The sequence below is a fragment of the Falco naumanni genome, chromosome 7 (genome assembly GCF_017639655.2).
Source record: "Falco naumanni isolate bFalNau1 chromosome 7, bFalNau1.pat, whole genome shotgun sequence".
Taxonomy (NCBI): domain Eukaryota; kingdom Metazoa; phylum Chordata; class Aves; order Falconiformes; family Falconidae; genus Falco; species Falco naumanni.
This window is the reverse complement of record NC_054060.1, coordinates 71,084,678-71,110,638: the sequence shown is the minus strand read 5'-3', so window position 1 is coordinate 71,110,638 and position 25,961 is coordinate 71,084,678. Positions and strand designations below refer to the sequence as shown.

Here is a 25,961-nt window from a genome sequence, read left to right as displayed (position 1 = left end):
GAATGCAGTCCCTGGCTTAGGTGCTGAAAATTAAAGCATCATATGTTTTGTTTGCCTACACTCCCTCTCTTTTTCTTCCAAGACTAGCAGATTTATACAGCAATCAAAATCCTATTGTTTTCCTTTTCCTCAGTAATGATTGCACCAAACACTGAGTATATTTTGTGATTTCAAGCTTCTGTTTTCTTATTACAAAATATTCTGGCTCTGTCACTTTTGTGTCACAACCTTTTAAAGGTGAGCTGTCTGAATAACTCTTTGGGGACAGTCAGTTTTCTTTTTGCTTTCCCTTAAGATGAGACTGCAGTGAGCTTGGCAGTTGTTGGAATTTGAATTTCTAATGTCTGTCAGAAGAAAAGGGTCTCTGCATTAATGACTATTCATGATAATTTTAAAATACCCATAAACTTTCAGTGGCTATATCCAAGCTTAAAGGGTAACAGCTGTGGATAGTGACACACTGATACTAGGTGGTAATTCGAAATTTGCTTGCAAAAAACCTCTTGTGTGTGAGTGTTTTAAATAATAATAATAATAAAAAAATACCTTTAAATAGTTGAAAGATGTGCTAGTGTGAGACTAGGTAGATCGGTGTTCTGTGGAAGCCAGCAGTGATACAGTCTTCGTTGTCCCCAACATTTGGTCTTGCAGAAGAGCTGCTGGAATAGCTCATTGCATTTAACTGTCCTATTTCAGCTTCTCTGGGGCAGAAAATGATCTAGTGATACAGAAGGAATCCTTTATTCAAATCCTGCAGGATCTGTTGCCTCTAAGAAGGGCAACAGTTTTCACGCTGAGCTGCAGTGCTGGTGCAGTTGGCCATGAATTTAGTGGCAGCAACAATAGTGTGGGTCTGAAGAGTTCACACCTATGGTATTTCTTTGCAGTTAGCCTGAAACTGTGTTCCTCTAGTAACAGCAGAAATGCAAAACCCAAACTATGAATTTAGGTTCAGTTTATGCATGCTTCCATTGACGCATGCTTCCACCCCCACCCTCAAATTTTTACTTTCTTGTAGCCATTTTCTTTGTAATGTGTTGGAAGTGCAGTATCCAATATGGAATGCTTTTTTTTTTTTTTTTTTTTTGCAACTGAAATGAGATTGGTGATTCTAGACGAGATCTTAATTGCTTTTGGTTCACAACATACTCTGTGTTGCTAGGTAGTACATAGCTCAGCACTACATCAGTCTGCTGAAATGAGTCTCAGGAGAGGAATAACAGGATTGGGGAGCTTGCAAATTAGGTGTGATGTACAGTGTCAAATAAGTGGTGGAGGAGTGGACTAGAATGGGCCTTCAACAGCTTTTTCTAGTCCAAGAATAAGAGAAACTGGCACGGGGATAAATTTCACCCATGGGGACAGAACGGCAGGAGCTGTCTGGGCTGCAGGTCAGAGCTGAGGTACGCCATCAGAGCTCTGTCTGAAGGTTTCAACAGCATCTGCCTTCTTCCTGCTTGACTTGTGTGAGCTTGCTTTCGTGAGTGCTAAAATATGCTTGTATAAAAATATCAATTGTATACTGTGTGTAAAGGCTTTCTATAGATTACGCAGGAGAAGTGAGAAGGATATAGGCTCTTTTTGCTGTGTGTGTTTGGAGATGGCAAGTCAGCTTTGTCAGCTCTTGACTGTTTCCTTGAGAGGGTAAAGACACAGTGAAGAGCAAAGCACTGAGAAGAGAAAGGTATAAAAAGGGCACATAGTAAATGAATAAATTGCTGACAGCCCCGTTGTACTCCTAATAATCCATCTCACAAGAAGAAAAACTTCTAGTGCACAGCCTTGAATTTATTTTACATCTATCATGTTTTGCAGTCCCGGCAATGTCTTTGATTCAAATTTTTCATACTCTTCATCTCTCAGGTAAATTAAAGACTATTGAAACAGCTGTGTGTTGCCTCTGAGAGTATTGGTTCTATGTGAAAGACAGCAGTTTTCTGTAGGACAGAAATTAGACAGACGACTCTGGGGAGAAATACTTGTAAGTCTAAATGCCAGCCAGTTGAGTGCAGCACCCATATTCTCATGCATTTTTCTCAGTGCCAATCTCTATTACTGCTGAAAAGTTGTGTCCTGACACAAGGTAGGCGAGGGAAAATGAAATCTCTGCTAAGGATAAGGGACAAAAAGATGTATTTCAGATGTTACTGATTGAGAGTATTACATGCATTTGACCCGCAACCGTTGAAAATGGCAAGTATTGGATCACTTTCACTCGGTGCACTAATTTTGCTGAAGGAAGGTAGGCAAGGCTTTTTGACACTTCATACTTGTGAATGCAGTGCTGCTTTTTGCTCACGGTTTTATCCTCTAGTTATTCAAATATTCACTTTATAAATATATTTCTGCCAAAATCATTGTATGAAGAGTGGAGAGGTTTGTTTGTGTAGAACCTGTGCCACCTTTTCAACTTCCTCCTCTCTCCCTTTTCTCATTCTTTCTGTTTCCTACAGTACTTGAAGAAAAAAACTTATCATGCACTTAGCTATGCCAGCCAATATTTTTATATTCTAAGATGGGTATTATTTTGGCCCACTGATACCGGTTATAAATACTGCATATATATAGACTACATTAAAAGAACATGAAGTGATGCAGTCATGTTCTCAAAAACGTTTTAGCTAAGACAACCTTTAGCCCCTTCCTCTGTTCATCGGTACTGTGGTACTGCTTAGTAACATGCTCACATACTGTTGTAATTTCCCACAGAACATCTGCGTTAGTGCATTTGCTTTTCCTCATTCTTTCTGGGACTACATCTTTAAGTACTGCATACGATGCAAATCTTACGGTAAGGTCAGAAGTAATTTCTTTTCACGAGCAGTTCTGTAATACTACTGTGATACCAGCATTTGACAAGTATGAGTAGAGCTGCATTTTGGTGCTGAAACGAAGCGTTTTCATCCCTGCAGAAACTGAAGCATAACGGAGTCTTTGATTCGGTCGTGCTTTGGGTTCAGCGTTACAACACGTCGCTTTCTGGTGTGGGCAGAAAGGTGGGGTGGGAGCAGAGCTCTGCCAGCTTCTGCCTCAGTGCCTTGACCTCACCTAGTGCTACGGCTCCGAGGAGCTCTACTCCAAGCGGCCGAGGCAGGTGGAGTTGGAGGCTGTGATCATCTTTCCCGATGAGGTGTGCGAATGGATTTTTTCAAAAACTTGTAAGCAAACAAACGCACGGTGGTATGGATTTCTTAGAGTGGGAAAATCAGGGTTTGCAAGCCTCACGTGGTTGTCACATATTTTCCCTCCTGCTCACTGATGTCTTTAGAAGTTAATAAGTGGTGGTTGGCTTTTGATTGTATCTCGGTGTAAAGTCGCTCTTGTGTTGACAGCCCTTGATAATTAATTGGTAACACACCAAACGTTTCTGTGTGCAGCATTCTCACCTTCATTTTCCAATTCCACCTGCCACTCAAACCCTTTTAGTTCTTGTAGGTCACAACACAAAACAACTGGATAACCAAATTGCAGACGTTTTCAGCATCTCCTCTGGTAAATGTGTGGGAATTATTTTTTTCTCATATGAGTGTGCTTCTGTTAGGGAACAGTGCAGAGTCTCTGCCGCAGTGGCACTGCTGTGGCTAGCTCAGTGCCTATAGAAAACAGAGGCCCAGCTCAGGCTGTAGGGGAACGTATGGAGCAAACATTTCTTCACAAAATGGATGTTCTGTGGCAGACCGTATGGAGGCAATGACAAACCCCTCTCTGCTTCTGTTGACCAGGATGGTGTGTAATGAGTAGTCCAGGGTTGTTCTTGTTTTGTTCCTTTTCTCCCAGGGGAGTTATTGCATTGCAATTTTTGGTGGCACAAAGAAAGTAGCAATTGTAATGGGGAAGTCTGAAATGCTTAGTTTAGTTATCCTCGGGTTAAATTATTTTTTTCTTCATTATCCTTGGGTTAAGTTAATTTTTTCTTCATAGAACCATTGAGGTTGGCAAAGACCTGTAAGACCATCAAGCCCAACCGTCACCCCAGCAGTGCCCAGCCCACCCCAACCTGTGTCCCCAAGTGCCACATCTGCGCGGTTTCTGAACACCTCCAGGGATGGCGAGGCCACCATGTCCCTGGGCAGCCTCTCAGTGCCTGACCACCCTGTCCATGAAGGAATTGTTCCCGGTACCCCACCTGAACCTCCCCTGGGGCAGCTGGAGCCCGTGTCCCCTTGTCCTGTCGCTTGTTCCCTGGGAGCAGAGACCGACCCCCCCTGCCCACAGCCCCTGTCAGGCAGCTGCAGGGAGCGACCAGGGCCCCCCGAGCCCCATGCCCCCCGGCAGAGCCACTGCCGCCAGCCTGGTGTCACCTGTGAACTGCCCGCGGTGCCCTCGCTCCCCCTGCCCGGCAGTGACAGGGCTGGTGGGAGGGCTGGCCCCAGCACGGACCCCTGGGGACACCCCTTTTGCCCAGCACCAGCAGGGTGTGACTCCACTATGAAGTAATGGAAAAGCTTTGTCTTTCGTCTTTCCATCTTAGATACAATTGTTGGAAGGAGTTAAATTTTATATTCTGATGTGCTAGAATATCTTTTCTGCCAAATAAAATGGATATTTCATAATATGTCTGCAAAAAAAAAATCACCTTTTTTTTCTGTTTAACCCTTCTGGTGTCACTAGCTCCCAATGGAGTTTATTCAAACACTTGAGATTATAAAAAAAAAATAATTAATCAAAGGGGTACTCACATGATGCTGACAGATAATTATAACTTTAAAAATTAATGAGACAAACCAATAAAAAAAATGGGGGTGAGGCAAGCATAGAAGAAGTATGGGCATCAAAGTGCTCTGTCCAAGAGTGAATGAGGGCTGCATAAATAAACGGGATGCGGACAATCCTCGCTTCCCATTCAGCAGGAGCCAGGAAAGAACGTGAAGTCAGCTGGGAGTTGTGGTGTTGTCTTTACAGTGTGTTCCATAAGGCTGTGTCCTAAATGCATGGAGCCAATCTTGTGTGCTTTTAACAAGAGAATTAGTTTATAAATCTGCAGCTCTTGCGTGCTGAAGCTTGTGTGAGTGTACTTGCCAGGCTTTTAGATTTGTTGCTGGGGTTTTGCTTGAACTGAGGAATCAAGGTCTCATGGAAAACCAGCCAGATTGGCAAGAACAGGCATGAAGAGTATTGAGTTGGAACGGTCCCATCTATGCTGCTGAATGCTCCTGATAAGAGAGCTTCAGGTCAACTGATCACGACCAGTGTGTAACATTGCAAAATGCATTAGGAGCCCTTTTGCCCTAAGTAACCACAGTGATGTAAAGGTGCCCAGCACAAAGCAGTGCCAGCTGAAGCTGCTTGTTTACAATGCTGTCTGCAGCAGTGCATGCAGCCTCTGGGTATCCTTCATGAAATGCACCTTTGCCAGCTCAAAGCTAAGGTGGATCTCTGGGAAACTGTTTTTTCTTCTTTTCACTTTTCTTATGCTTCATTAGGACTCAAAGCTCCTTATACATAGCATACATAATCTTCTCTAGAAGAAAGGCAGTGCCACCAAGGAACAGACTTTAGCTGCAGACAGCCGCTGCTGTAATTTCTGTTTTGATCCAGAAATACAACAAAGTTAATGCTGGATAAGAATTTCCAAAGCGATGCTCAGACTCTTTGGAGGGAGGATGTTGGGTGTAAATGAGTATGAAAGGCAGGGTGTGAAAGGCTCTTGATGGTAGGATAAAAGAAAAGCTCAGTCATAACCTAAACATTAAACAAGCGGACAAAGTTCATAATCAGATTAATTGAGTATCTGGGACACCGCTGTTTAAATTGATAACGTGGTTTGTTCAGTGTCTCTTGGGAAGTGTGTGGAGAGCAAACTCTGAAATCAAAGGTTTTCATGCTCCCAAGAGTGACTTACCCTCTGAGCTATCCTTTCCCAGGTCTAGTTACCAGTTACCAGTCACCCAGCATTAGTCATCCGTCTTGTTAGCAGTGCCACCTGCAACAGGGCTTTAGGAGAAAGTAAGCTGAATTTTAGCCCTGAAGTACTTGTTCTTTGTTTGCTACCTCAGGTTTGGATAGCATCTGTCCATGTTGCATCTCTTCTATAGATAAGCAGAGCACATAGTTTTAGAGCCAGCCAGTCTGCAGATCAGCTAAAATGACCTCTTACTGTTCCAGGGAGGCTTCCTTTGATCGGTGCTACAATAATTCCATAGTTGTACCTACTTCAGCTCTGGTTAGATTTTCCAGGCTCATTTAATGCCGGATGGAAATGGTAGTGAAGACATGACTGGTCATCTACTCTCTCCTGAGTCCTTGGGTATGTGAGGTTGTCCTTACTGAGTATTTATGTATCTATTTTATTTCTGAATATTTATCCAGGACTAGATGCTTGCACTCTTGCCTGGAAGAGCATGCCATATTCTCATTCTTCTAATTCTGGAAGCTTTTCATAGTAGCAAGACTCAGTTCTTTCCAGAGTTACATTCTTACTAACATCTTGTCATGGTTTAACCCCAGCCGGCAACTTTAAGCACCCCACAGCCGCTCGCTTGCTCCCCCCCCCCAGTGGGACGGGGGAGAGAATCAGAAGGGTAAAAGTGAGAAAACTCGTGGGTTGGAATAAAGACAGTTTAGTGAGTAAAGCAAAAGCCACACATGTGAGCGAAGCAAAACAAGGGATTCGTTCCCCACTCCCCGTGGCAGGAGGTGCTCAGCCATCCCCAGGACAGCAGGGCTCCAGCATGCCTAGCGGGGACTGGGGAAGACCAACGCCATCGCTCGGAACGTTCCCTCTTCCTCCTCCTTCCCCCAGCTTTATATTCCGAGCCTGACACCACGTGGTGTGGAATATCCCTCGGGTCAGTCGGGGAGCTGTCCTGGCTGTGTCCTTCCCCAGCTCCTGGTGCCCTACAGCTGCTCGCTGCTGGGGTGGGGTGAGGAGCAGAAAAAGCCCTGACTCTGTGCGAGCGCTGCTCGGCAATAACAAAAGCATCCCTGAGTTATCAACAGTTCCAGCACAAATCCCAAACGTAGCCCACGCTAGCTACCATGAAGGAAATCAACTCTACCCCAGCCAAAGCCAGCACATACCATTAACAGTATATTTCACTGCTTCTCCAAAGATGCTTTGAAGGTATTGGCAGGCTATTATCTTGGCATCAAAACTGTAAATATTTTTCTGTCTTCATGTGTCTGTTTCCATGTGTTTTTTATGTTATTCGTGGCTTCCTCTTTTCATTTTGCTTCCTTTTATCTGAAGTCCCATGACTTTGGGGAAAAGGTTGTTTAGACCACTGCATACTGAGCCAGCAAATGCATTAATGGAACAATTTAGGGAGCCTGTATGCCTGCAGCACTGATTCATCCCTCTCGCCCCCCTCCAGCGGACTAAGTAAATTGATTTGCACCTGGTGAGGTCTCAGGGGTATCATTTATACCTTGAGTAGACTGATGGAATTTAGACACATTTTGTTAGTCTGTGGGTTTATTTTGGGTTTTGGGTTTTTTTTTGTTTTTTTGAGTGTGTGGGGGTTTTTTTTGTGTGTTTTTTTTTTTGTTTACATTTTCATGCTAACTGAGCATTGCTATACAAGTAGCTGGTATTGACCCGTTGTTCCTCTTCATGGCACAGACCGTGCCTATTGTAGAGATGGTGGATTGAGTGCTGGAGCACGAGCAGAGTGTGGAAATGCTCATGTCTCTATTGGCATGGTTGTGATTTGACCACCAGAATAGGGTCTGGGGACTTGTTCTCAAAACCCCTCTATGTCTTTAAGTTTTGGACAAGTTATGTCCAAGTATATTCCTCATGTCTGCTGTTCCACCTTTTTTTCAATTTCAAAAAACCCACGATGAACAAAACCCCCCACCCTAGGTGCCTAATCCCCTCCCCACAGGATATTGCAGTTTCCCTGTGCCTTCATAAATGCTAGTAACATGCAACAAACTTGAAAAGTGCTATTTGTTATTATTTGTAACTTCACAGCATGCACTTCCCTTTTCCTGACAACGGATTGGCTTTGAGCGTTTAATTGAGTCAGGTTTCCCTGAGCCCTTGAAAAGAAATACCAGCCAGTGCAGCTGCTGTCCTAGAAAGGTGTTTGCATCCTTTCTGTGAGTACTGGCTTTTTGTAAAGGAACCAAGGCTCTCTCCGGAGTTGCTGATCTCAGCCAAAGACTTTGCCTGCCGTTCCTGCAGAAGGACGGTGATGTCTTCTAGCTGCCTGCAGAAAGGAGTGGTCCTGGAGGGGGGTCCTAGAGAGCTGTACAAACCACATAGCTCAGTTCTGCGGGACGAGTGTAAGACCCTCTCAGGCAGTGCTCCTGTAAAGCAGTGCTGGAAGAAGAGGAGAGAAGAGATATGATCCAGAAGTCTTCTTCAAAGGCATGCTGTGCAGCATAATGACCCGTGGTCTGTTAAAGCTAGGCCATCCCTATTGTGTAAGTCATAAAAAGCTGTTTGGAAGCACCGTATTTAGATGGAAGCTGGGAAAATAAGTGAATAGGAAATGAAATGTCATTTCTGTAGCTATTTCTTAACCTAATTCTGCTATGCTTCCTGTAAAATCGTTCCAATTTCAGTCATTGTTGAGGGTATTCAGTTCCCATTTGGACAACACCAGGAAATGGTCAGCTGCCATCTGCTAACAGAAGTACCAGCCCTCCCTGCGGTGTACACAGATGCGGCTGGAAGATCCAACTAAACAGCCAGATACTGCAAGTGCGAACTTGAAATAAAATTGGCAAGTGCCCTGGGAGTGTTGCTTTTCGGGAGTCGTGCCCGTCACCAAGCTGACTGCATCCATGTGTTTCAGTGCTGCACAGCTTTTAAAAGAAATCGGAAGCATTGCTTCTGAAAATTTCTTATAGAGGAGGATGTGATTTGAAAGGCATTTCTGAAACTATCTAGGTAAAAGTAAGTGAAATATGCTGGATAATGAAAAGCCTTTCAACTCCAGTGATGCATCTAGAGTGGTGATGTTCACTGCTTGTTTTTATCTTATTAAACCTATAGTGGCACTTAAATTGCTTTGCTTTAACACATCCACATAGCACATGCTGTAAAAAAGGAGAGTTGACTTCACAGTAACTGTTAGCCAGGGACTCTCAAGTTGCACAGCATTATCACTGTTATTGTATATTCTTATGAGTATATGGATAGGAGGGATGGCTCGGTCGTTGAGTGTGTTCCTCCATAGCAGTAACAGCTGTGTTAAGCTTAGAAGTATTCACAGAATATGAACTCCACATATTATGGGTGATGGTGTGCTTCTTAACAATGTAGTATGAATTGATAACCTGTAATAAATGATCAAATGTTGCCACTGTAATGTGCCATAAAGCAGAACAGAAGAGTTGGAGGATATCGCTAGTCTCAGGCCTATGCATTTGCGTAGTATTGATTAGATAAAATCTGCAGATTAACTTAGGAATTAGACTGTCTGCCTCGTTATAGAGGACGGCAATAACCAGAGCAAAAAACCCTCCTAGCCTTCTGACTGGGCTGTGAGGCGATGGTGCCGTATAGGGTTTCCTTCCACTCCAAATTTTTGTAGATGATTTAACATCAAACATGTGAAGGTCACATCAGTTTGGCCGCTGTCCATGTAATTGCAGTAAGAACAGCGACACATCCTACCCAACTTTCTGCCCAACTGTGAGCTCTCCCTGGGGCTTTGAAAGACAGGAAAGCGTGGACTGGGAGGAGGAAGATTTCCGTTTTGAGTCCTCTAAATGACTCATGGATATCTGGACCTGCTATTTATAGAAAATAAAAATGGTGGAAACAAACTGATCTTGTCCTGTTTAAAGTCTTCTTCTGAGAGCCGGTCTCACTGTTTCGTCATCGGCTTTTCAGGATGTCTTCAAACACCACAAGTGTTTCTGGCTCCCTCTGCACCCCCTAAATAATGGGAAAACCATTCTAGAGTCTTCATTCATTTTGACTTCCAGTCTGAACTTGGATGTAACACAACTGCTTGGTCCCCAGTTGAAACATCGTCCCTTGACCAAAATAGTTTGTAGTTCTTCTTCCTGCTTGCTTTTCCCATCTGTCTACCTTCCCATATTTGGAATGAGTAATTGTAATTTCTTGTCACTTCTCTCTTTTTTAAAGAGACTCCATTACTCCAATTCTTGTAACCTTTCTTTGCAGCTTTCCCGGTTTAAGCTCCTCTTGTTTGCATGTAAACGACAAGAGTGGTAGTAAAATATTTCAGATAAGGCTTTACAGGTGCCTCTAAAAATATTCAGAACTGCTTGGCTGCAATTTGGAAGGCATTTTGAGAGCTGGAAGGTGAGAAGCCAGCAGTGTCCCTGGACCACTTGCCCAGGCCCTCTGGCCAGTCTGTAAGGACCGCTTTCCCTGGCATCACGGAGCCTTGTCTGCCTTCTGCACTACTGCTCTCCATGCACTCCTGCCCCTCGGGAGGAGAAAGCGGAGGCCAGAGCATTAAACAGAATTTTATTTTACAACAGGTTTGTTTTCAAACCCAAGAGATTCAGAACAGCGTTTGGCAGTGGTCCCTCCTCAGCCCTGGGTTTGACAGGCTCAGCGAGGTCAGACTGGCGTCCTCTGTCCTCTCTGCTCCCACCATTTCTGAGCACTTACCGCCAGCTGGCCTCTCTCTCCGCAGCCGTTTGAGGAAGCTTGCTGAACGGATTTGCTTACAACTTTTTGCTGGTTTTGTACTGCGTATCTGTCCTGCAAACAGGCTGGTGTCTTACCTTCCCATCTCCTCGCCTGAGCAATCAGCGTGTAGTCTCTGGTGAGGAGAGAATGAAAGCCTGGAGTGGGAGGCTTGTGATGACAGCAAATCAAGTCCTCTCACACGCTGAAGTAAACGTGGAGTAGTTTTTGCTTGGGTTCTGCATAGGTGCTACCAAGGTCAAAACACTGTTCATTTGCAAATCTGTCCTGAAGCACACATGGATGCCTACTGAGCACCCGAATCATATGGAGATGAAATGGAAACAAATCTGCTTCATAGCTTCTCAAAGTTAGCAGATGTGTGTTTGTTTCTTCCTCTTGCTGCGAAATCCCTTATGTCAGTGCTTGGGACAGAGTTACAGATATTTGCTGCCTTTTGAAATCGTTCTTTGTTTTCTCCTTGCTTGTGGACCTTTTCTGGATTGGTATTTTTCACCTACTGGATGAGAAAACGACAAGAAAAGATATTTTCTTCATCTTTGCCTTAGAAGTGTGACAGATAAGGGCTCCTGAGCCTATACACCAGCTGCATCATTGCTAAATTGCGATACGTTATTGCTTCTATTTCTTTGCTTTCTCATTCCGCTGCTGGAAGGATAGGGAGATCAGGAGAAAACAAAGGGGCAGGCAGCTCTCAGTGGTGGGAAACCTGGGGAAGGGCGGGCATGGCAACAGCAGTAGGAGAAAGGAGATGTGGAAAAGGAGAAGGTGGCTAGCAGAGGTTAGGTGTGGGGGTCTGGAGCAGCAGTCGAGGCAGTGTGCAAACACCGACGCAGTGCTAGCAGGAGGGTTAGGATGTATTTGGAGCTTATCACTGGAGGCATAGGCGAGCTTGCAAATCATGTTGAGGTGGTCACACAACAGAGATGAGTTTAACCTTGGCACATACTGAAGCATTTTCTTAAACTGTTGAGTTTTCGAATGAGTGTCCATTTACTGCATAGAAGAAATAGCGTGTGTACTATAAATCTCTTCCGAGACGGTGAGTTGACCTGTAAATGTTTCGTTCTTTTCCCTTTGGTGGGACGGAAGCACTTGCGGTGACGTCCATAAAGCCGTGGTGCCTGTGACCTGCTTGCTGTGCCCCCGCGTGCCAGGGGGTGACTGGCACAGGGTCCCGACGGCAGCTGGGCAGGCGTGCTCTCACCTGCTCCCCAGCTCAAGTTCTCAGGCACAAGATACATATATATGTAAAACTATATATATATAGTAAGTCTTCTTATACATATATATATGTAAAAAAACAAACCAAAAAAGAGGAAGGAGTTATCTTTATGTGCAGCTGGGGGAAGGGAAGTCTGAAAGAATACCTTGAAAGAAATAGGGGAGTGGAGGAGTGACAGTCACAATATACTTTTTTTTCCACACCCCACCCGCCCCCCCCCCGCTGGAAATTAAATTAAGATTTTTGCTGTAACTTTTCTGAGCATGAGCAGCAGTTGATTGTTTTTCTAATTAAGTGCAGTAGCACGCACGTGCTGTGGATGGACGTCTCTGAAAATTTTGCCCTAAATGAACTTAGTAGTAGAAAGACTTTTTTTTTTAGTGCCGGTAACAAAACAAAACACCAAACAGAAAAATGCCCTTAACGCTTGTTAACTTGTGGATAATTTAATTCTCAATTTAGCAACATTACTTAAATTCCAATCTCATCTTCTGATGTGGTATATTAAGCACCTTTTAATTGTTGGGCCACTTCAGTGATGATGTAGGAGAGCAGACCCGCTAACTGGGTGCTTCGGGCAGCCTGTGAATCCAGAGCTGGGGCACCTTGGGCACGTGTCGGTTGTAGGACATGAGTTTGACTGCTCTGCTGAGTAAGGGTTGAGTATGGGCTTTCCGAAGTCGTATGCCTTCAGAGTACCCGTTAGTCCTCAGAGAAGAAACAAAGGCAACCAAACACTTAACTTCACTTGAATAAGATATTAAAACCATAACACTTACTTTAGTTGAATAAGGTATTAAATTGCCTGCTGAACTTTTGGGAAGCTGTTTTTACTTTTTTCGACGCTGGGGAAAAAACCAAGACAACTTACTTTCATTTTGGAGGGATTTATAGTTTTAATAATGCAGCGTTCCCCACTAATGCTGCCATCCTGTTGTTCCCTCTAAAGATGATTTGGAAATTAAAACATAAATCTCTATATTTTTTTTAAAATAAATCTGATCATGCTAAATTGAACATCTGTAGTTTCCACTGGAACTGTGGTCTAGTCCGTTAATGTAGACAAGAAGAGTTTCTGTATCCATTACTTTCCATCCATTCAAGAGATGAAGAAGTTAAAGCTTGTCAAGCTGTGGAATTCCTGTCTGAATTTTAAGAATTGGGCTAAAAATTTGAGAACATTCTGCAGAAGGTATTTTGAATGGAAATAATTATGTCAAGGTTTTACATGAAAATTACGCTGAAGAACTGAAGCTTTGAGCTCCGGGCGCAGCCGTAGCTCTGAAGCTGCCGGCTCATGTGTTCCTCGCCTGGCGTGTGGTAGTGGGTGGCTGGTGAGGGGGGGTCTCGCAGGATGCCGGGGGGGTGGCTGGTTTGAACCTGGCCGGCCAGCCAGGCTGGGAGCTTGCGTGTGGTTTGTCAGATGGTGTGTTAGTGCTGGTAACTGTTTCACTTGTGATGAATTGACTTCAGAATTAGACAATGCTGAAGCACAGTCCTTCCTATGTGTATTTCACGTGTGTTTCGTGTAAACAGAGGAGCAAGGGATGTGTTGGGAATGGGGAGAAAACAGCTTTCAGTGACTCCTCAGGTTATGAGATCCTGATGTGTGATTACCCCTGGAGCGTTTAACTGTGGTACTGGAATGAGTCTTCCAGAATTTGAGTATTTTATTAGTTGGGAAAACACTAAAAGTTTTCTAATCTCTGCTTTTATGGCATGCAGTTCAAATGGGAAGGTATAATCCCTCTTCCTCCTCCAGACCCTGCCCCCTGACAGGAAGGTCAGTAGATGTTTGTGATCTCCTTGGTCATTAGTATCTAAACGCAGCTGGCGTGCTTAGTTGGCTTGTTGTAAATTTGTAATGCACCACAGGTTCACAAATGACAACAGCAACATAACGTGGGGTAGAGACCTAAATGCAAAAGGATTTTGCACTGTCAGCTTTATTAACGTGCAAGCTTCTTTGTTGTGTTTGTGGTAGCTTATGGTGCATCTCTTCCCAATTTTTCGATTCTTGTTGACAGGCAACGTAGCTTGTGGCTTTTATCTGATTAAGTATTTTGAATATGAATGATGGAACAGTCAATTTCTAGGGAAGTAGTATTTCCAATGCATCGGCCCTTGGAAGCAAAGGCCCCTTCCTTAATGGTTCCCATTTTATTAGTCAGTTAAAAACCAGGTTTTACAATATACAGTTTACCTTTAGAAAAGTTATTATTCACTCAAATGTAGCTTGTGGAGGCAGGCAGAAGGTTTCGAGATGGAGGATTAAAGATTATTTGGAGACCTTACTGAGTGTATTCTAACTTTTTGAGATGTAAAGCTCTTTCAAGGATAGAAAATAAATGACTTTTCAGAGGTTGGATGGGAACTAATTCCATATGTTGCTCTGGGTGGTAAACATTGATTTCCTCTTCGATTCAAGAAGCTTAGAATGTGTGAAATCCTCTTTAAGGCGAAGAGCTTCCAGTGCGTTGGTAGGGCCAGTTTTTGCTGCAGTTACTGCAGTTTTCTGCAATGCTTACGCTGTCGTGAATTTAGCCAGGACTTCCTTTTAGCTTTCTCAGTACATAAATTTGCAGAGATTAAGCTGGCAAGGAAAAGGTCTTCCTTTTGATACACTTTTGGAAGGTGTTCTGCATGTGGCTATTTTCCAGTTTTATTCTTAACTTTAAAATCAATAGAAGCTTGTGGCCATAAACCTCTCTTGTAAAAAGATTAATTGATGGTCAGTTATTGAGAGCGAATTACGGCAATAGTGTATTTGGTTTCTAGGGAAGACAGATAGGTGTCCATCTAACATTTTTATTGCCATTCTGTTTTAGCAGATGTCTTTTCTTTCCCTGTCTGTCACCATACTGAAAAATATATGGGGTTAGCAATTCTAATGAGCAAGATGCATTCCTGAGTTAGGAAAAAAAAAAAAACAACCAAAAAAAAGAAGGCAAAAAAGAAGAGAGATAAGTTTTAGAATTCCAGGACAAATAAAATTACTTTTTTATTTCTTCATAACAGTGTGATTTGAAGTCTTAAACAGCAGTTGGCAAGTTCTGTGTTTGGTTCTGCTGTAGGTGGTCACCAGACATCTAGTTTAGCAGACTTTACCGGGGCATTGTCTCAGTAAAGCACTGTCATTAGTTAATATACTTCATCTACTTCTGAAGAAGTGATGCCTTTTTCTCAATTTCTCTGAAGTCAGATAATATCAAAACAAGAGCTGTAGTAATGATGGATGCATATATAATATTTACTTGACATCTCTGTGATGAAGGCTGTCAAAATACTTCATTTGTATGGACATAATCGAATGTCTGGATTCACTTGAGGTGTAGAGAAACCAAAGCCAAGCCTGTCCTCATCTTTCTCAAGAAATAAAAAAAGTTAATGTGCAGTGAACGTAGTGCAGTTGTATTCATAATCCCTGGTTTTGCAGGTTATAGAAAGACTGAAGCACTGAATTTTTTGGTGCCTGTCAAATTTTTCAACGCTTGCATTTGTTAATAGCGTTTTCATTTTAACTGCCTTGTATGTGAAGGTACATCTGCTCATATATAAACATACATTTTCACATAAAGCTTGAGACAGAGGTCCTCTAGTGAGGAACTGGTAGGTTGCTCCGTTTGTCTCTGCCAATATAAATTTCAATAAAACACTTAATCGTATCCAGGTATTATTGTGGGAGCAGTTTGAGTGTCTGTTACACATCTGTTTTGGGAAATAAAGTAGGGGATTCCTGTCACAGTATTTACACGGGGCAAGGAGCGGAGCCTGCAGCGTGGAGGGTGCCGCAGCAGCGCGCTGGCCGTGCCGCTGAGTCCCCCGCGGCGGGGGGCAGATAGCATCCCGCAGGTCACTTCTGGACCACCGATACTCGGCGCTTTCATTAGTGCGCTTCATGCTCTCATCTGGATTAAAAAATTTAAATCAGGTTGCAAATGATGTGGTTGGGAGGGACTGTGAAGGTGTTGAAGGACACAGGGAAAATTGAGCGTAATTTTGGGAGGCTGGAGAAGTGGTTTGGGAGGAAGGTGGAATGGCACCATGTAAGGTGCAGTTTCCAAGTCTTCAGAATAAGAAAGTGCATAAAATGCATGAACGCAGGGTAGAGAATAACTGGCTAGCAAGTAGGTTTGTAGAAGAAAGACCTCCTGATGTTAGCATTTAGTCTGTGATCCACCTAAGTCCAAGCGTTAGACTTGCAGGAAAGGGTGTCAGAGGGCGCATGCACGGCGACTCGGGAGGTAATCCCCAGCACCTCAGCCGGAGCGTGGGGCTGGGCTGTGGGCATGCCCCCGGGGGGAGCTGGAGCAGGGCGAGGGTGATCGGCCCGGGATGACTTGGTGTTTGAAGGAGAACTGAAAGATCTGGGTTGGTTAATCTTAAGAAAGAGAAGGTGGGAGGGTGGATCTTAAGAATAATCTTCAAACACTTAAAAGGCAGCTGAAGAAAGAAAAGGAGCCTGAACTCTGCATACAGAGTGGCAGAAGAGGTGGTAAATAGCTTTGAACTGCTCCAGTAAGGTAGATTCAAGTTGGGAAGAGACTTGTAACAGGAAGAACTCCAGTCGTGGCATAGGCTGGGATATTGAGGGGTGGGTTTGGGTTTTGTGGGTTTTTGTTTGTTTTTTTTTTCTTCTTTCTGCAGTTTAGGTTGGACTGCAGATCTGTCTCAAGTGCGTTTAAGGATGAGACATTTTGTAAACCATATATGCCTTTTCAAGTATGTAAACTAGTCTAAATTATCCTGCGGTTCCAAATTTCTCTCTACAATTCTGCACAAGATCTAGTAGCAAAAATACTCTTTTAAAAAATAGCAACTTTTAAGCACTATCAAGAATGGGTAATTTTCCTCTGTGATGATTTGAGAATTATGACTTGGGGTCACATCAAAAACTGCAAGCAAATTTGAGAGTGAAATGGTTTCATTGTTCCTCTTCCTTTCCATTTTATCAAAGTGACAATAGTGGAGAGATGTTTTAATTTTTCATATTTCACTTTTTAATGTGATCTATTAAATGAATTTTAAATATAAACTAGCTTCTTGCACTTACTTAAGACCCTTTTACAATCTGAGTATCTTGGCACATTTGATGTAAGTGGAAAGTCGTATAGAAATTACCTTAACATCTATTCTGTATTGCTTTTTACTGCCGACCTCGTCATTCAAATACACATAGCACATGCCCAGCTGGTATAACTTAATTATGTTCAATTTATGTAACTTAATTATTAAAGACCCGTTTTTAGAGAGTTGATTTCTATGCTTCATCTGGCACTGTTGCTGGCTTAAAGGAGCAGTTGTATAGGAAAACTCATTTTTGAGAAGACATGCTTTAAAAATTACATGTAGTTTTTTTACTTTCTCCACACACCCCCCACCCCCACCCTCCACCCCTTATTTCTGGGATCCTTTTCTTTCTGAATGTCAAGTCAGTAAAATACTACTTTAAAAGCAAACCAGCTTAAGTAATGCAGTAAGGAAGAGAAGATAAAGGTATAGTTTGTCTAAAACTAATTTGAAATAGTCTCAGAAATTAGACCTTAAGGTGGTTAGGAAATTTGACGCTGTAATTGCAGAACACTTTTTTTTCTTTGCCGGGCTCTCGGCAGTGACTGCATTGACTGGTTGCCTGAACACGGTGCTGTGACTTGGGCTGCGGAGTTTGCTGCCAGCAGGGGAAGGTCACACAGATCCCCTGTTGTACGGCTGAATGAGCAAGAGGTTTTGTGGGACGGAATTAGGCTGCCTGGGAAGAGAAAGGGAACCAGAGAGCCGAGTGTACGTGTAGACATCACGCTCATATAAATGTACATCACTGTTTCTCCCACAGGCAGTGAGACACTTCACGAGGGTGATTCAGGACTTGGGGTGAATCACCTTCTGGAGGTCTTGTTTGTGTAGGAAGATCAGAAAAATCGGGCCTTTCATTCAGGGCTTTGGTCAGCTGCTTAGAACCAGGCTGGATGGATCTGAGCCAAGGTCTCTGCGTCTTTGAGAAGTATTAAAGAGCAAATGAGAAATCGTATTAGTGTTAGCTGCTTCAGCCTGTTAAATCCATTTCAGGACGTGAGATGACCTTTTAACGTGAGTTATGGGTGTGCTGGGACCCCGGCCCATCCCCCTGGCCCTCGGTGTGCATCGGGCTGTGCTCAGGCTCGGACGGGCACACCGGCTTGTGTGTGAGAACCTAAAGCGGTCTGTGCGGTCAACAGGCCAGCAAGGGCCTTTTCACAGTAAGCTGTACTACAGTAGAGTAAATACATACATACGCACACACTGTCCTGCACCCCCTAGTTCTGGAGTTTTAGCTGGGGAGAGGAGAACGTTCCCCGACTGGCGGGGCAGGAGAGCGGCTCTGGTCACCGCTGGGGGGGCATTACGTGCCCATCAGTCAGTTCTGCACCGTGTTGGCAGAGGTGGTTTGGACCAGACCAAGTAGCCCTAAAACTTCTGCTGTGAGCCCCGTTAAGTTCACTGAACTCCTTAATGTAGACACAAGGCTGTCCACATGTTAAATTCAGTGACTGAGCTGAAAACAAATACAATTAACCTAAACAGTTTCATTTGACACAGAAAATGTTTTTGAGCCTGTGATTTGAATATTTATTTTTAGAACATGTGCCATTTTAAAGGAAAATGTCCACGGTAGAAATTCTGATAATTTTTTTTGAACTGTTTTGCTTAGGATTTGGTTTTATTCCAGGAGGAAAGGTAATTTCAGATGTTTTTCTTCTTCACTGATTCATTTTTTTTTTCCTATCCACTCATTAACCACAGCAAATATATTTGCCCTGCTTTGTTAGGTGTGTCCCTTTGGACAGCATCTTATAGTCTGTGTTCGGACTAAATTTAGAGGGAGCTTCACCATTCGTTGCAGCCCTCTAATTATAACTGCAACGGCCACAAAATTGATCCAAACTAAATTAAAAACCATATTGCTGCTGCTGCTCCCACCGTTTGGATCATCTGAATATTTATTCATCTAGTGATGCTTCTGAAACTGGAGAATTTCTTGGTTTTGAAGAAGGGGGAGAAAAACAGCCTAGCTGAGCTTTGACTTCAGAAACCTTGCTTGGTCCTATTTCTGGTGATTTTTTTCCTTTTTTTTTTTTTTTTTTTTTTTAATCCACCCATGCACCCCCATGGCAAAGCACACTAGCCCTGCTGGTAGGAAGACGTCAATAATTCAGATCACATTATACCGGCACTTCAATCAAATACAAAGTTACCTATGTTTCAGAAACATTTAAAATTCCTAGTTACGTAGGAAGTTAATTTGAAAGAGCAGCTGAATGCCTCCTGGAAAACGCTGAGAGTTTCTCTTTAGTACCCATTCTGCTTGCTTGCTCTTATCGTATATTTTCTGCATTTCTCTAACCTTGTTCTTGATGACAAAAGACATTTGCATGAAAACAGGATCTTTGTTTCTTAAGTGTTCATCTGTTCCCGCTGTTTATTCCCCACCTAAAGTCATAATCCTCTGTTTGTGGCATCACAATTGGTTGCAGTGGAAATTATTATGTCATCACAAACAGAGGATTATGACTTCAGGTGGGGGAATAAGCAGCGGGAACAGATGAACTCTTAAAAGCAAAAATGCTGTTTCATGTAAATGTCCTTGGTAATAAAGAAGAAAGGGAAGCAAAACACAGAGAAACAGAAAATTGGTATGAGCAGACTTGTGCCTGAACAGTAGGGCAGCAGATTTTCCTTCAGGCAGGAGCAGCTATTTTAAATTAGGGACATGTCCATGTAGAATTTATTCTTTTAAATGTTTTTCCCTCAATTAAAAAAAATAATAAATACTGATGTTGCTACTCAAATACTGAGATGACTGCTCAGTTCAGGGAGGGATTTTTCGTCTTTGTCAGGTGTTCCTTTATTCCTTTGTGTATGTGTTTGTCAAGCCACTTTTAATCTTAAGGGAGTTTCCCTTTTTGTGCCTGCTGATAGGTTTTTCAAGCCCAGACCCCACCATTTGGAATGGAGCATCTGCCCCGTGTAAAGCAGGATGGCCATGCTGGAAGCTCATTTAAATCACGCTGCTGAGCCAATCAGCCAAATGCTTTTCACGGACTGCTTCCATTTAAAACCACAAGCAGCAAGCTGACATTTCTCTTCAGCATCATAAGATGGAAAGCTCTGAAATACCCGGTAGCAATCTCAGCTTGTACCTTGGTTGGGTTTTATCCCAGCTTCCCCTCCCCCCCCCCCAGCTCCATGTTGCAGCTGGTCTATTCTTTAGTAGCAGGAGGTTAAAAAAAAATTATTGGTGCAAACCAAAAGGTTTATAAGAACAGAAACTAAAATCCTGAGTAGAAATGAGGGTAGGGAAAGATTAATAACAAAGCCTATTGTGTGCCTTCTGTGGTAGCAGCCAGTTTGACTTGCTTTCATTAAAATTCTCCTTGTTAGCTTGGGTGATGTGTTGGGGTGATGGACTATTTGATGTCTGAGAAGTGGTGAGAAGTTAGCTGTCTAATGATGGACTAATTAGAAAGCCCATCCTAGCAGGATCCATGGAAATTGATTTGCACAGTGCCATTTTTGCTAATGAGAATCATGAATACATGTTTGCAGCCCTTTACTTACTCTTCCTACCCACAGCTAATGAAAGAGAAGCAATCATTAAGAGCGCAGCTACAATCTATCCAGAGTTTCCTTTGCCTTGTACAAATAGCCATACTTTATGACCTTCAGTTTTAAATAATACTTTTCATAGGGAAGCAAGCTCCGCATGTCTGCCTCCTGTAAAGTGTGTGTGTTTTCTAATGCATCTCTTCTCAAGAGTTATCCTCACTAATAGGGAGTCAATATCTTCTCTGTGCAATTTACAGGAAATTACCGTTGCTGCACAGGACTAGAAGAAACCATAAGTATGTAGTCTGAGTAAAATTAAAATTAATTAGATGATTTTTCCTACAAGGGCATAATATGTCCATCCACAACTAGGTCAAGCATTTTTAGTATTTACCATTCTCAGGCAAACAAAAGACCTCTTACTTTTAGCATGTCATCTTCTGATTTTATTTGAATTCATATTTACCCATTTGCTTTCAGATGCCCTTAATCTGCCCAGATGGTATATGCCCAGCCAGGCCCATATGGCCCAGAGACTATCCACAAAGCTAAAATTTTCTGCACAAAGATCTCCCGAATGAAATATGGTGCTGATCAATGCAGTGTGGCTTCCCGTAAGTAATTCTCCGTTGTCCCTAGGACTCTAGCTTCCTATCACCTCCCAAGCCTCTCGAGGCCCTCTCTGGCTGGTAATGATCTGGCATTGCCTTGCTTTTCTCTTTCACCTGCACACGTTCACGTCAATTCTACCATAATTAAAGAAAACTATAGACCAATTATCCCTTAACTTAGCTCTTTTAGGTGCATCTTAACTGATGTAACCAATAGCTGGGGATATAGCATTAGGCTCCCAGAACGGGCTGTAGCAAAGTTTTAATGTGGTTTTCAGTGAAATGGATGTCCCTTAAATGCCACCAGGCAAAGGTAGAGTTGAAGAAATAGAAGCTAGTAGCTGATGGCCAGCTGAGGGCAAGCAAGGGAATGGCGAGGCGGCTTTGTACGCGGCAGGGAAGGAGTCGGAGCTGGAGATTGTGTGGTGACGACTAGAAATGAGGGGAATGAGTTGAAGCTGCTGTTACCTGGATGAATTAGAAGAGGGATAGCAGAGGAATCGGAGTGAGTTATCACAAAGGAAAATAATGGGAAATTTTAATGTAGGAGAAAAGGTATGAGTGACAGTGTCTGAGTTTTTTAGGTTTCTTCTTAGTTAAGAGGTAGGAAAAAGGAACTCCTGAGGAGCCACAGACAGAAAGCAGGTAGGGAAACTTGCAAAACTTCATGAGAGACTAGTAAGAGGAGGGTAATTTGCTCTAGGACAGGTAGATGATGTGTAGCTGGTATTACAAAACACTGCGGTGTTGGTGTCAATGTCGTATTTAAATATGAACAAGAAAAGTCCAATTTAGTGTAATGAAACTGAGCTACCTGTACATAACCAGGAACATAAACTATTTTGCCAGAAAGGAATTTAGGTGAGGTCAGCACTTTATTTCTGTGGTTGACCCTGCCAGTTTACCTTGTGCCTGCGTTTGCTGTTTTACTTCAGGGAAGATCCTGTGCGTTAGTTCCCTGAAGCAAAAGCCTTATCTGATTTTAGCAGTGAAAACTACTGTAAGTGTCTTAATCTAATGGTTTGCTTTTTCCCCTGAAAGAAGAGCTTTTCTAATTTAAGAATTTACTTGTAAATCATCTATTCATGCTTGGGATGTAGCATCTGTAAAAGATATATGCATGTGTATATTCCATATGTATTTATATATGAAAAGCATCTAGATATGCTAGGTACAAGATTTTGAATTTCTTTGCTGTGCTGCGTTACCACCCAGCATTAGCTACTCATTAGTTTTGTGGGGTTTTAAATATTTAATCCTTTTTGTTCCTGTAGTGGAATCTACGTAAGAGATTAAGAAGAAATGTCAAACCCTTATGCACTTCTGCACTGTTACTGGAATAGGTTTTCAGTCATCTTATAATGCATACCATTCGACATCTAAATGTGCTAACACATACAAAGAAACAAAACCTAACACTTTCTTTAAATCAGCCTGTTTGGACGTTTTTTGTGTGCAAAACTTATTTCAAAATGAAAACGAACCTGCAAAACAATTGGATGGATGCATAGCTCAGAGATATTCCAAAATGCCAATCAAGGAAGATTATCCAGTATAGCAGACTAGAGAAGATTTATTTGTAGACCATATTAGGACTTTCAGAACTAATATTGCTTTAGAAAAATGAATGTAAGGTATGGGAATATAGTAATGTGATCCACTAGCGTTGTGTAATGTGCAGAATTAATGACTGATTATCTTTTTGAAGAAATGTTGCTATATATGGGCTCAAACATCTGGGTTTAATTTAAAGTTCAGGTCATATGGCTGTTTACTTGTAAATAAATACTCTAGATTGATGACTTGTTGGCCTGCTTGGGACAAAAACGAAAAAGATGTTATGGACAAGTGGTTTGTGTGGCATTTATGCTTGTTCATTTCTGATAAATGCATTAGTTAACTGTAGTCTGTTGTATAAATCAAATATAAAAACACGTTGGGTGATAGGATTTTGCCAAGACGTCGTCAGTGTTGGTCACGTAGCCGAGTATCTGTGCACTGCGCTGAAGTCTGCCTTGTTCTTCCTGTATGGAAAACATCCGTGCGTCCGAAGAGCTGCTGTGTTCTGGAGGATCTGATAGCAGTTTGCATAGATGTAATGGGCAGTAGGCAGCCGCTGGACAGCGGATTCGCTGTAGTAATTATAGAATGCTCTGTGAGCAGACCTCGTGCCCTTCCAGTGTTCAGGTCAGAGGCACAGTCTTCACAGGCATGGAACTACTTGGCTGCAGTGAAGGAAAATAATAAAGGAAAGGCCACATTAATGAGAAAGCAATGAGTGATGTTAGAAACCTAAGACACTTTGTTAGAAAAACACTAGTGATATACCTCGCTGGTATCTGGTGCCCTGCCACGTGAAAAGAAATCACCCACACAGTTCTGTTCTCACCTAAATGCTGCCTTTGTTCGGCTTTATGCTGTCCCCCCCATTGCCTGTGCTTCTCATCTTCCTTCCCTTTCCATTTCATTTTCCCAGTGGGATTGCCCTGCCACCTGTGCAGGCTCCTTTTCCCACTGCCGAGAACCTCCTATCCTCTCTTCCCTTTCTTCCTCGGTTTATTGTATTTACTTGCCACTAAAAGTCGCTTTTATGAGCTGTAGTATTCTTGTTTTCCCTCAATTGTATCTTAAGAGAGGAAGAATTTGGTGGTCAGTCTTTTAAGGTGGAGGGGTGCTGTGGGCCTGGGTCGTTCTCCAACCGGGAGCTTTCCTCAGGCAGAGCCCGTGGCCCTGGGGAGCGCGAAGGTGAGATGGTCGCCGTCGCTTCTGCTTGCTTGAGCTGGAGGTTGTTACAGCAGAGCTGCTGAAATATCCAAAGACCCCTAGCTTTTTGTGTCACGCTTTATAGGGCAACTGTTTTTATCAGATGTTTGGATTTGCTTTTTAAAATGTAAAAAAATATTTTTGTTGTCCTTGTCATCTTCCGTTCCCTTCAGTTTTTACTGCCGGTAGAGCGTAGTGGCGAACGCCTGGACAGCAAGCTGGCTTTGGGTAGGCTTTAATGCCAGCAGCTCCTCCTGGGCTGCTGCTGCCTGTATTATGAATCTTCGCTGAGTTTTGCTCCAGGTTTTACTTTCCTTTAAAATGGTGTTAAAACGTAGCCCTTCACAGCCAGGGAAATCAAAGCACTTGAGCAGCTGGCAAAGTAAACGTTTGTGTTTTAGAGTCTGTCCTGCATTTTGTCATTTATTTAAGACTGGTGAAGTACGGGAAGTATCTCCATCATTTGCTGAAGTGTAGCTGGAGGGAGCAGTTACAGAAAGCCTTTTGTGTGTTTTCAGTGGGGTGGTTGGGAATCCTAGTCAGGGAACAGAGAAAGTCTGGAATTAAGGTGATGAATCACAACGTTGAAGTTCAGCAGCAGTGATTATTAGAATATTTTTGAGGAACTCATTGACTGAAATATGTTTTTAATAGTCATACATCATATTACACATTTAAAAAATGGAAACCTTCAGAATTTTTTTAATGTAAGGGATACATATAAAGAATAGATAAGTTATCTTGGTTTATGGCCTGTAGTTTTCTATTTAGAAGACAGATGAGTAGAATATTCCTGTGTTACCTGTTCATCAGTCATGTAAATTTGCTGCACGCTCTGATTTCGTCAAGACAACCGCAGCAGTGAGCTTGTGAATCATCCTGCGGTTGGGTAGCCCTCCTAGTCTACCCTCTCCCAACAACCTGTCCCAGCAAAACCAAAAACTAGTCTGCTTTGCACTTCAGGGTCCCCTCCTGCTCCTACATGTCCTTGACCGAGTGAAGTCTGTTGTCTCTGGGGTTTAATAAACCAGGTGAGTTGAGGATGATGACTCCACCAGATTTTCTTTCTCACTGTGTTGGGGACCAGCTTGGCTTATGCACACTGCCTACCCATAGCTTTGATTTGATTTTTCTCTTTTATTCCCTTCACAGCTGGGTAGCATAATTTTTTTTTTAAAAAAACCCAACAAAATCCTCAGAACAACTTTGAAAATCTGCAGTAAAGAACAGGATCCATAGCTTTATTCAAAACTTGAGACAGAATAAAAAAGGCAGATTTATAGTTTTCTCTGCTGACATTTTTCAGTCCGTGCTAAAAAGAAATGAAGACACTTGCCTAGGGAAACATCTTGGAGAAGACGGTTAGGAAGAAAAATAGTTTAGTTAACTAAATTTTTGATTCATTTCTTAGTTTCTGTATCTACCCTACAGCCTGAAGTCCCCCAGAGTGTTAGGTTTGCATAGAAGTGGTCATGGGTCATAGAACACCAAGTTTTTCAGTGGTTTTGTTAGGATTAAGTCTTTTGTCTGAAGAACTCCCAGAAGCTTGATACTCCAAAAGTCCGGTGTATAAAAGCTGAAAAACAGATACAATGATGTGGTGATCAGTGAAACCATCACTGGATATAACACTTTGCTCTTTTAGTCTCACTGGCTTTCTCCGAATGGCTCAACAACACAGGGAATTTTGAAAACCGCAGCTCAGATATGAAAAGTCTGTTAACACCAAGCAATTAATTAACTTCGCAACAATTGTGCTTGGTTTCCCGTGGCAAGCGTGCATTACATATACAGGCACCGCATGCGTTGTCTCTGCAGCGCAAGTATTGAATTCTTAAAAGTTAGACATGATTCCGTTTAATTTCAACGTGTACATTTTATCCAAATCCAGTTGCATAGGGTAGTTCCTTCATTAGAAGGAATTTAATTTTGAAATTCTTAGCTCTGACTGAGAGACTCGGACCCAGACACACACACCCCCACACCCCCGACCCCCCGCTCTTTTTCCCCAGGATCTCACCTCTCCAGACCGCCAGTACACAGCGCCCAGGCCACTGGCCCAGCAGGAAGGGCTGCACTGTAGCCTTTGCTTACTTTCCAAAAAAGTGTGCTTATCGCCTTGCAAATATTGGCTATTGCTGACACGCTATGTGAGCATTCAGGCAATTTTCTTGTTTCTGAAACTTTGGGGAAGGAACTG

At 42.7% G+C, this 25,961-nt stretch overlaps 1 protein-coding gene across 4 annotated transcripts in view; it reads left to right on the top strand.

The window, feature by feature from the left end:
* Window positions 1–25,961, top strand: part of LOC121091396 (transmembrane protein 263-like) — a 201,073-nt gene that overhangs the window by 58,206 nt on the left and 116,906 nt on the right. The window contains exon 3 of one of the 4 annotated variants that reach the window (XM_040601104.1): window positions 20,868–21,001. The exons of the other annotated variants lie outside the window; for them this stretch is intronic. Coding sequence (XP_040457038.1) covers window positions 20,887–21,001 — 115 coding nt within the window. The 5' untranslated portion in view covers window positions 20,868–20,886. The remainder of the gene's footprint in view (window positions 1–20,867; window positions 21,002–25,961) is intronic. 4 annotated transcript variants of the gene reach the window in all.